This window comes from Sus scrofa, chromosome 10 (assembly GCF_000003025.6).
Source record: "Sus scrofa isolate TJ Tabasco breed Duroc chromosome 10, Sscrofa11.1, whole genome shotgun sequence".
Taxonomy (NCBI): Eukaryota; Metazoa; Chordata; class Mammalia; order Artiodactyla; family Suidae; genus Sus; species Sus scrofa.
This window is the reverse complement of record NC_010452.4, coordinates 8,962,860-8,975,453: the sequence shown is the minus strand read 5'-3', so window position 1 is coordinate 8,975,453 and position 12,594 is coordinate 8,962,860. Positions and strand designations below refer to the sequence as shown.

The 12,594-nt window shown below is 37.5% G+C and overlaps 1 protein-coding gene across 5 annotated transcripts in view; it reads right to left on the bottom strand.

Annotated features, from left to right (window-relative positions):
* LYPLAL1 (lysophospholipase like 1) overlaps positions 1-12,594 on the bottom strand; it is a 114,571-nt gene that overhangs the window by 85,580 nt on the left and 16,397 nt on the right. For all 5 annotated transcript variants that reach the window (XM_021064301.1, XM_021064303.1, XM_021064305.1 and 2 more), the window contains exon 3: positions 7,891-8,060. In XM_021064301.1, the coding sequence (XP_020919960.1) occupies positions 7,891-8,060 (170 nt within the window). The remainder of the gene's footprint in view (positions 1-7,890; positions 8,061-12,594) is intronic.

The window sequence follows — 12,594 nt, the reverse complement described above, 5'->3', positions numbered from 1 at the left end:
ACAATAACGCTGTGGCTGAGATTAGTAAATGGGATCTTTTAATGTGATAAAGATTCTTTTCTGAATCATACCAAAGGGAAAACATGAACAGAAATAGACGGGTAAGCAAAAATACATTTAGCAAATTATTTTAAAAGCCCTCTTACTGGGAAAATGCTACCCGTTAAAGGCACCCACCCCATCACTTCATTTTGACTGACTCGGGTAACCTACTCATTTTATGTGGTTTCAGAGCCCCTTGATGGGACCAGCCTGACAGCAGCAACAACACAACTGAAAAAGAAAACACTTTTCCACACACGAAATATTGCAAACAACAACAAAAATGCATCCTACAGACATTTCGCCTCATGATCAATTCTCGTAATGTACAGTGGAGAGAAATGTCTTCATTGAAAACTTATTCCTTTGAGATTTAATCGAAGTCAAATGTCTACGTGGAACCTTGTGAGACAGTCTGCATTTCCTCAGCAGCCGTCTCTGACAACACAATCGCCTCTTACACGGTGGACACCGGTGTGAAAAGGGACTTGAATAGGAGAAAAATTAACACAAAGGACTAGTTATTTGAATTCAATTTCCATGTAAGTGTCTGAAATGCAATATAAAATATACTGTTCAATAAGTAAATGCCAAATAGTAAACTCATTGTAGGTAATAGTTATAATGTATATTTATAGTTGCTGGTAAAGTATTAAAATGTCATGAGTTAACATTGCAACATGCATTAACAAGCTGAATAAAACATGTTAAAAAATAATAAACCTAGCTTTTATGAACTCTTTAAATTAAACAGAAACAATGTATAAAAACTATACTGCGAAAACTAAGCTAATCTATCTGAAAACAAAATCCAGAGGGAGAAAAAAAAATTTACAATTAATGTTTACTATTAATTGAATAGGATTTTAAAACTGCAATAAAATCCACCCTCCTTCTAAGTTTCAAGAGTTCCTCCATGTAATGACTGTATAATTTTTCTTCAGACTGAACTGTGATAAAGTCTCAAAAGACTTGGGAATATATAAATTATGCCCTTCATGTTTGTAGATTTTCTCTCATACACCATTTATAGGACAAACAAAATATTTATCATTTTCTAAGACAAACTTTTAAAACAGTAGTCCCAAGCCTTTAAAGTTCTGATTAACTGTTGTTGAAAAAATGTAGTTATTTAATTAAAACATACATATGTTAAAAGAAAGTAAAAGAATGCTATTCTCAAGTTTTAGTTCCATGAGCTTCAGCACAAATCTCATATAATGTCAGAAAAGGGAGCCTGGAAATTGTGGAGCTAGGTTTCATCTTGGTAATTCCATCTATCCCTTCATTTTAACTTTAAATCTTATTATAACATTAATATGTTAATACATGCCCATTGTATAAAGTGTTCCCACCATGCAGACCAAAAAAAAAAAAAAAAGAAACTGGGTTATTCAAAATCTCACTACTCATACGATTTTGAGGTTTTAAAAAATTCATTTTAACACTTAAGCTCACTCTACACACACAATTTTATACCTTACTCTCTTTCTGTAATACTGATTTGAATGTCTTAAAACAGTTTTACAAAACTCTGGAATTATTTTTTATTCACCAAACATATATGACACATACCAAGTACCTTCTAAATGTGTATATATAGTATATAGTGGTTACAAAATACTCAATTGTATTAATGGACCACTATTCCCTTAACCCTTTTCCTCAGGATGGGTATTTAGAGCATCCATGTAAATTACTCAGGCATAATTCCTGACATGCTTGATTCTCCCTGCTTCAAAAATCTGATAATATGCTCGTATTATCAAAATTCTTGTAATCTGGTCATTATCGTTTGTCAGGTTCTATACATCCTAGATCAAAGTTAAACCTAAATGATGTCAGTTTTCTCTTAATAACAAATTATCACCACCTAGTGGCTGAAAAAGGAATCTCACTGTGGTGCAAAGTTTTTGACTATCGTCAGTGGATCTGGGTTCTAGTCTTAACTCTTATTTTTTAGCCAATAATCTCTTTGAATTTTGGTTTCTTCTTATCTGAAATGAGAATAATAATATCCTATTTTACCCACTACAAGGATCAATAAAGATACTGTAGACAATAATCTGTATAATTTACACAGTATAAAACTATATTTTTAATAATTTTCTCAGAAGACAGGATTTGAATCCAGGTTTCAACAAGAGCTGTGCTGCCAAACTCAGAAAGTAAATTAAAAGTCACTATTTGATCACCCCTGCTTCTCCTAGCTTTTATCATACCCTTTGTAGAATCTTGTGTGGTGTAAATATATAAAAATAAACTCTTATGTCTTAATATGCTTCAGGTACAGAGGGAAGGTTCACAAGCACCTCGAAGGAACGTGTTTTTCTCATCCCACATCTCCTGCACAGCAGACTCCGCCCAGCTCCGCCTGTCTAGCCAAAGGTTATTTTTCCCATGAAGAAAGAATATGTCTATTGAGGAAAACGACAAGGCAAAGACTTCGTTTTCGTAGCGAACACTTGCAGGTGACCACAATGTCCTCAAGCGGAATCTTACTCAACCTCGTGTTCCCGAGTCTTGAAAAACTGTCCACGTTAGTCTTTGGCCATCCTGCCCTTCTCCTGGCCCCCACGCAGGCCAGCTTCCACAGGGGGGGTCACTGCACTCCTCCTAATGCACATTCGATGGTGTCACTGTGCATACAGTTCAATAACCCCAGGAGCTGAAGCACACGCCAAACTCGTACATCCTGAGAGACGCAGACGTGGCCCTTGCTTTCTTTCGGGAATGTATTCCTGCTATTTACCCATCATATTCTCACTCCTTCTGTAAAGCTCAACTGGAAGTTCTCTCTTCCAAGAAGCGGCTCCTAGCTCCCACAACATTTGCTTGGTCTCTCCTCACTGCCCACACTGCACACTCTGGAAATACCTTTACAGTGATCCCTGGATTGTATCAGAACACTCTTTCGCGCTCTCCCTCATGAAACTGTAAAGCTTTTGGTAGTTTTGTGTGTGTGTGTGCGCTCTACCATTTAAAATTATTATCAACGATCTGGAGATTAAATGTATTATGAAAAGTCCCTGTTTTGGACCCAAGCTGGGAAGACTACGTAGGATGGGTGGGATATCATATACTATAAAAACATTATTTTCAAAACTGAGTTTAATATAATTAAATGCCACTAAGCAAAATAGACCACAGAATTTTTTTTTTTTTGTCCTTTTTTTTGGGCCACACCCACGGCATATGGAGGTTCCCAGGCTAGGGGTCAAATTGGAGCTGCAGCCACCAGGCTACACCACAGCCACAGCAATGACAGATCCAAGCTGCATCTGCGATCTACACCACAGCTCACGGCAAGACTAGATCATGAACCCGCTAAGTGTGGCCAGGGATTGAACTTGCAACCTCATGGTTCCTAGTCGGATTCGTTGCCACTGCACCATGGCGGCAACTCCAAGAATAGCTTTGTTTACAAAGTTATATTGGTTGCAATTACAATCTCAGAGACAAGGGTTCCATGAGAACATAATGTGTGACATTAAATCTGAAATTTTATCACATGTTAAACAAAATCAATAAGGATAACAATTTTGTACTATCATCTCTGTGTGTTTTCCTTTTTAATCTTCTAAGTTTTCTAGTCTTTCCTCTTATAATTCATTAAAAAAATAACCTAACCTCACTATATTGTTTGTATTTAGCATCTTAAGTGAACTGTTCTTTTAATAAAAATCGTTCAGCCTCTCAAATGGATTTTTCTTTGACTTCCCACTGAATCTTTCCTTCTTTGTTACAAATAACATCTGAATCTCATCTGACTTAAAAGGTACTATAATAGACACTTTACAAAAGAATAAAACCAGTAGAAAAATACGTAGAGTATTTAACAACAGCAAGAAAAGCTTTTCAACACAACATGCCAGGCCCATTTCTAAGTATTTCACATGAATTGACCAATTGAATTATCACACCTCCATAAGATAAGTACTATTTATTATCTTCTAAGCAGAGAGGTTAAGGAGACTCATATAACTATGGAACAGGGAATCTAAGAGTAGAAACTGACACAAAACAGTGCCTCTAGGAGCAGAAACCTTCAGTTTGAGCTGGAGCCCAGGTTCTTAACGTTCACTATGCTGCCATCGGCTGCATTAGTGAATCTGCAATTATGACAGTCATAACTCAGGAAATGCAGGTACAAATATTCAAATACAGTAACAATACTGCTTGCTTCATGTGCCACATTTACAAATATATGAGAAGTTTATTAGATAAGTAAGACAAAAAAAAAAGTAACAATTGCATGAGAAAATCCCTATAAGACTAGAATGCTATTTCCTCTGTGCATCCATAGCTAACCTACGAAAAGCATCTAGCAACAAAAACGGAGGTGGGATAAGCAAAGATTTTCCATAATAAAAGAAGGTCAAGAATCACAGGTTTGGTGTACATGTTTAACGCTGCAGAACTGTTGCTGAACCTCATGGCTGAACCTCTTCACTTACTGGTTAAATAATAATAATACAGGTAACAAGGTGGAACAACATTGGAGCTGCACTTCTATGGTCTCTTTCACATCACAAGCTAGGAAAGAGGCTTTATAGAAGTTAATAAGCTCTTCTCACAAATTCTAGAAAAATACTTTTTCTTTCCCAATTTTTTATATTCATGTAAGAGCATACAAATACCCTATGATGTAGGTTTTGTAGTAAATTTCAAATTTTAAAATAGTTTATAACCGTTCCATAAAGAAACTTCATTGTGAGTTCAATGGCGCTTTGATAAAATACTGACCACATTGCTGATTGCTTTATAAATAAGATCATCTATTTAACAAGGTTCTCTTGGTATGTCAGAAAAGAATTAAAACCGTCCATGATATGGGAGAAGGAAACTAAATTCCAGAGGAATCACATAATACTTGAAAAATCATATTATAGAAAAGTCAACAGAAAATCTATTTGAATATTTATTCAAGTTCAAATGAAATACTTTCTTAATCTGAGAAATTATTTGGAAAAAAAATAGACAACTAAAAATAGCTTTTCTTGTGTCAAAACCTAACAAAAGGAAAATAAATTCAGTGCAAGTTAATTACCACTTTTGTTTATTTTTAGCAAAGGTTTTTCAAGACAACACTATTCAGGGAGATCCATAATAAGACAGACATTCTAATATAGGGGGTAGACATACCAATTAGCAGTTTTTCTATAAAAGGCATTTGATAATTAAGAGTTTTACAAATATTCAATTAAATGGAAGAATCATGGGCTTCGAAGTGAAGCAAACCTAGATTCAAAATTCTTATCGGCTCTCTGACCTTAGAACGATCCACAGCCTCTTTTCAAAGATGAATACAACGGCAGATGAGGAACAGGGCAAGGAGCAGAGATGAGAGAAGAAGGAAGCAGATAAGCGGCTACAGTTCAACAGGATACATTCTTGATGTCTTTATTCTTTGTCTTTCCAGGCACGTTAAAAGTACTAATCTGTATATTTTCTACTTTTTAATGTATGAAGCTTTTATAGTTTTATTTTAAAGCAATTTCTTACATTAATCTTCAGCATCTCATTGCCCTATAATCATAAATTCAGTAACTGGTGTTCCTACGCCTGACTTCGTATCTCTTCACTTACCCCTTCTGCCAGGTTCATTTTCCTAAAGCACATTTCCAATTAACTCTATGATTCAAAGACTCTCTTTTATCATCTCTCCCCAATTACCTATAGAATAAAGGAAAAAGGGGAACCAGAAAGAATTTACTGAGAGTGTAAAATGAGCCAAACAGCTTATATAGAGAGTTTCCCAGCAAAACAGACATTGTATTATTATCCCCACTTTACAGAGACGGTAGCAGAAATTTAGTGTGGGTAAATTAGGAAAGGAACCAGCCAGGCAGTGGTGGACCTTAGATGTGACGTAGCTTTATCACTATACCATTCTGCATTTCAGGCCACCAGTCTAGCCATCAGCATCAGGAGGTAGCTTCCATCATATAACAGACTTGCTGCTAAAGCCATCCAGACAAAAACAACTAGTACTACTTTTTCTACTTCTCCTTGCCATTCATTTCATTCTCCACATCTAGTCCTCTGCCACAGTTACAATTTTATTTATTTGCACACTTCAACATTTCAAATGTCTCTGACACTTTCTTCTATCAAAGGCTTCTCCAATAGCCCAAACAGTTATGGCCGCTTCTTCACCTCAATTCCTGAGGTTCTCAATTACGTAAACTATTAATTTACTGGTCAGGTCATGCCATTCATTGCACATGTTCTGCTAGTGCTAGGTGCTGTGAGGGATGGGCCCTGAGAAATACAAGTCAATCTGCGTGACCATTCCCTGTGAGGAGCTGTCGGTGACACTGCTGTCGGTGACTCATCAAGGCCAGCTGACATCACAGGTACCATTCGAAGAACCTCGCAGCTCTCCTGGGTTGGAAGCCATGGTAGCACATCTGTGAGTCCCTTCGAGAAACTAACTTATTGCCTGACACACAGGAGAAACGTAGCAAACATTCGCTAAATGACAAAAGGACGACTCTGGCACATAGTCACACATTTTGAACTTTACCTTGGAACTCGCATAACCCGCTAGACTGAGTAGGGTGCCCTTTGCTATGCTCCTTCCGGTACCCCCATCATGTCATCTATGTCCCTTTCTTACTCCGGCTCCAGGGTGAAATACAGAGTTAAACACGGATGAGGAAACAGAGGCCCAAGAAGGTGATGTGATCAGGCTGGAAGGCGCACAGTTTTTGAGTAAGAAAGTCCATGTGGAAGCAGGACAGAAAAGAATGGATTCTGTCCATCAGGTCATGTTGCTTCTCAACTCGATGGCTAGCTCAGTACCTCAATAAACACAAAACGTTATTCATCTGCCCCAGTCCTGTCGACACAGGATTTCAGTGTAGATTATAATGTTATCTTAAAACGTGATGGAGATATCGGATTTGCTTTATAATTTCATCATTAAATACAACTCATTATCAGTTAAATAGTTATTTGGAAATAATAATTATTAATATTATTTTTTGTCTTTTTGCCATTTCTTGAGCTGCTCCCACGGCATATGGAGGTTCCCAGGCGAGGGGTCGAATTGGAGCTGTAGCCACCGGCCTACACCAGAGCCACAGCAACGCCGAATCCTTAACCCACTGAGCAAGGGCAGGGATCGAACCCGAAACCTCATGGTTCCTAGTCAGATTCGTTAACCACTGCGCCACGACAGGAACTCCTGGAAATAATTCTTTAATAAAAATCCATCCTGTATCATTCACACTCTATAGAGCCCATCTTATTTTTGTATGAATTACAGACATGGAGATTTTCATAGTTTATGTATTTAATGATTACAGAAAAAGAAAAGGGTATAAGCAGACTTCAGCTTACATAAAGGCATGCTCTAAGCCCTTGGGAAGAGAGATTGCGAAAGACCTTTTTGACAAAAGTTTATAAATACCTATTTCTATGATATTAACTCTGAAGAGATCACTTTTCATGAATTTTATGTTATATTTTGGCTATGTACTCTAACTTATCTTAATTATGGTAATAACAATTTAAACATATTCTTAAAAATTAAGCTAAAATGTTTTAAAAATTGGAATGAGTAATTTCTTAACTGAAAATTAAACTAGAAAGAAAAATTTAACCACCATGGATATCTTAAAGTATGTTATTATTAAAAAGAAAATCATACAAAGTTTCATGAGCAGTTGCTTATATTGCTACTATCCTTAAAACCCTTAATATGCAAAGTTTATCTGAAACTATGCATGGGTAGAATGATATACAAAGTGCTCCTAAATAATGTTCCAAGTAAAATTCCATGTACAGAATTAAACAAAAGTGAAAAAATATATTTAAACTGCCAACATAGAAAGATCTTACCTATTAATATCCTGTTCTTCCTGATGCCACTTTTGACTTCATCATTAATCAAATCCGTAAGCACCTGACATGTTACATCAATAGATTCAAGGTGTTCGGGGCAGTCATTAGATATTTTAAATCTGTCAAACCATACGTTGGAGATTCCACCTTTCAAAGGAGTATATGGCCTGTTCAAAAACAAAAAAGATAAAGAATTAAAGAGATGTTTCAATTTCTAAAACAATAGTTTTAAATCATTGTAATTCTTCCAATTTTTAAAAGTTGAAGAATTCATATGAAATATATTCCCCTAACTCTTCTATACTTACACTGGCCCCATTAACATTTACTTATGCCAGTTCATCATCTTTATTCTTTCAATCTTGTAAATGTCATAAATTCTCCAAAAAAAAATCCCCATAAAAGGGTTAACTATATATTGTGTGTGTGCATTATATTTTTTGCTCAGCTTATTTATTTATTTTGGCCACACCCACAGCATGTGCAAGTGCCCAGGTCAGGGATCAAACACAAGCCATGGCAGCAACCTGGCCGCTGCAGTGACAACTCTGGATCCTTAACCCACTGAGCCACAAGGGAACTCCTCCATTCAATCTGAATGATTAATCAAGTCTACTACTTTTAAATAATTTCTCCCTTTATGTATTTATATTTTAATCCTTTTTTTAAAAAAAGTATAAGGATCCATATTTAAGGATTCACAGCCAAATGAATAATGTTTGTCTATGCAAAAAGTCAATACCTCAGGAGTAGAAAAAATGATTTACCAAAATGCTTTTAAAAGGTGGGCAGTTTGTGGTACAAAAGAATGAAGGCTCGGTTAGTAATTTGAAGCTTTTCTTGATCACATCCAGGTAGAGTAGCCTTAGAATAGGGGTCTTCGGGTGTTTTTTTTTAATCAAGAGTTGGAACTATGTTATTTTTAAATCTTCTCAGGAATCATAATGGGAGAGTTTAATGGGATACAAACGCTCTTTGGAAGTGCTTATCACACAGACAGTCCCACTGTTGGCAGCATCTGGGTCTCACACTGGCTCCCTGTTTTGGACTTACACAACATTTTTCTGTGATAAGATGCTCTGAACTGGGTGTCCTGTTGGACAAGACTGATCTTATAAGATGCTTTACATTTAGGTATGAAGTGGGATCATTACAGCATTAGTGAACACGGCTCTCGATGCTCTATTAGTTTAAGTACATACATGTGCACGTGTGTGTGTGTATCCTGAGGTGTTCCAAATATGCTGTTGTAATCAACTCCAACGGGGTTAAGGTCCTGGTTCAACTCCTAGGTGGGCAAAGGTAAACAGAGCGAATGGAAACACTGAACGTTTCCTGTGGCAAACACGGACAAGTCCACGGGGACACATAAGCCACACAAGGAAAGCAATGGTTTTCCAAAGCAATGGTTTTCCAAAGGAGAGGTCAGTAAGGGATGTAGCTTTTTTTTTTTTCCACTTTGCAAATCTTGCTTTGTCCTTATGTGAAGGTGAAAAACAGGTTTTATGTTATAGGTAACAAAGCTGCTAAAAACAGAGTCTCAAGAGTACCCACTATTATGAAAGAAATCTCAACCAGTGATGACCACAGATGCAGCGTTTCTCGGAGGACAACATCTTCACCACTCCGTCCATCTCAAGTCTAGCTCTATATTCTCAGCCTCCGGAGTCAGTGACATAAAAGCACAAAATGTACAGCCAGAACAAAAAACCAGAGGGCTGGAAGACACCATTTGAGATCTGAATGTGCTTCCCTGCATACTATTTCGTGAAAAAAACAAGTGGAGGCCCAGCAAACCCAAGGACTGGAAGTACTCAGTTCTCACCCTCTCACCCACGGTGCCAAAAGGACTCAGCAGTCTGTGCAGACCCGACCTTGGGAAATATCCGTTGGTTAGGACTGATGGGTGGGGCCGAAGGAACAGGGGATTACACAGCGTTGCTCGGCACTGGTCATTACAATTCAAAATAAATGGATATCCATGTGAAGAGCCTCAAAGTTAAGAGAAACGGAAAGAAAGCTGGAAACAGGAATTTTCTCCAACTCAGATTTAACAAGAACTCATCTACAGGGAATCTTTCATTTCCTAAAATATAATCATGTTATCAACATTACTTTGCAACATATTTTCTAAAATTCGAATGCATATTTTGAATATCTCTATAAATCAGTATGTAAAAACGGTAGCATTTTCTCCCAGTTTATGCACGTAACATGAAGTCTTGGCTAGTGTGTGTGAGTGTGTGCATGTGTGTGTGTGTGTTGATGTTTCTCATACAAGTTCTGCCTATTTTTTTGGCTCACCTCTCCCTCCGCTCCTTGCTCACTCCCTCACACACCGTGCCCTTCACACTACTACGGACGTTAATGATCTGGAATACATCCTGAGGTGTTTTTCTGGCACCTGCATTAAAACATGTTTCTTCGCATTATATTTTAGAGCACCATTTGCTTTTCAAAAACGAAATAACCCTCTTTGGTTTTCTTCTGTGCATCACGCTTTTCTCTAACGTACTTCATGGAAATCCTTTCATTTGATAGAGTTCTTACCCCTCTTTTTAAAGAGCTATCTGCTATCTTACAATAAAGATGCCCCACACTTTAATCCGCCATTCATCTGATAATGGGCATTGATCTGGTACCCAGGTTTTGGGCCACTAAGTACAATTCTGCATTAAATACATGTGCATACTTGTTCTTGAGTGCTGGGCCTTTTATTCCTAAGGAACAGAGTCTGAGAAATGGGACTACTGGATTAAATACTTTTTATCTTCATGACTATTTCAGAGGTGCTTCCACAGAGGCTATAAAAAAATTCAGCTTTCTACAAGAAAGGTACGAGAACATACCTTTGCCAATGGCTCTAATGCTCGGTACTACCATATTTTAAAAGAGCATCACTTAAGGGTATCAACTATAGCTTTAAAAGCAACTTTATCGAGGTGTAATTTACATATGTGAATGTACAATTTGAAATATATATAGTTCAAAGACTTCTGACAATGGACCGCCAAAGCATGCCTCCACAGGGATCTTCTGAATGAAAACCTATAATACACAACACTCATGCAAACACCTGAATTAGACTGATACTCTTCCGACTTCTTTCTACTTCCCTTTTCATTTTATTCGATTTCTCTCAGTGTTTTCTTGTCTGTCTATGCACTTAGGCTAAAACATGAATCATCCTGGGAACTCAGTCATTAACAGAAAATGACCTTCAACGTTTTGCCCTTGACCGTGCCATGCTTTAGAGATAGATGTGCATTGAACCTAAGTTTTAATAATACAGTAGCTTTTTGTTTTCTCAATTTTCTAAGACAAAATTAAAATTCTGTTCAAAGGAGGTCGCTGGGAAAATGTGATGGGACAAAGAATAATTCAATACTTTTTTTGTTAAGGAAACATAATCAAGAATGCATAATTCTCCTAAGATGTTAGAATAACCTTTCGATGAAGCATAAAAAGTAAGACTGTCTTTTTAAAGGGGCCAAACAAATGGGCACACATGTTATACTCATTCACCGTCTTCCTCACATCAATCACTATATTAGCTGGTGTAAAACAGCTCAGACGTTGCCACAATAAACAAATATGTTTGGCAGAGAACAGCTGTGTGGCTCCTCAATCAATCAATGGATCAATCAATCAAACCATGACACACTGGTAAAAGAGTAAGCTGGAATAAACGTCCAAGGTTTAAAAAAAGAAAAAGAGTTGACATTCAGCTTGACACTGAGTTTTGTTCCCTAAAAATCCTAAAATCAAAAGGTCACACAGAACGTTTCAGACAGCATCCCCTGGCCCCAGGCTCCCTCTCTGTCCTCATCACACTCACACACACACACACACACACACACACACCCACCCACCCAGCATTCACAGGGTTCTAGTCACGCAACGCTCCCTGTTCTTTAGGACAACTGCACTCTTGATCCAGGGACTTGGCACCTGACACGCCCTCTACCTGGAATGCTCCCGCACAGGGATACCCCCAGGGCCAAGCACAAACAAGCTGAAGGATGAATATCAATGATCATTTGGGATTGGGAATGATGTTTTTGTCAGATAAAAGAACACAACACCGAAAATTACTGTATTTTGCTCTGAATATCTTTTGCCTTTAATTCTTATAAAATGCATTCTGTGATTTCCAGAAAAAGGTCACATTTTTCTTTTACTGATTTTTTAAAAGAACATGTTTCTAAGGAAACAAGACTAAGAGATATTTCAATGTACTATCTAAAATGTTTACCAAAGAAGTAAACTATTTCTTCAAACAGTATTTTTTAGGAGGGTTCCTTGCCAGCGAGGTGTATCTGTGGCACAGATGGACTGTTAACAGGAGAAAGATCTCCTGATATCATGTTTCAGATATGAATCCCAAGCAATGGAGTACAGAGAAACCCCTCATTACTAATGTAAATCAAAAGTGTCTAACACTGTTTCAGAATATATGTTCAATAAAAAATATAAACATGCCCTTCATGCAGAAAAATTGGGTATTAAAAAGTGGAGGCAGGAGTTCCTGTCGTGGCTCAATGGTTAACAAATCTGACTGGGAACCATGAGGTTTCGGGTTCAATCCCTGGCCTTGCTCAGTGGGTTAAGGATCCAGTGTTGCCATGAGCTGTGGTGTAGGTCACAGACGCAGCTCGGATCATGCATTGCTGTGTCTGTGGTGTAAGCCGGCGGCTGCAG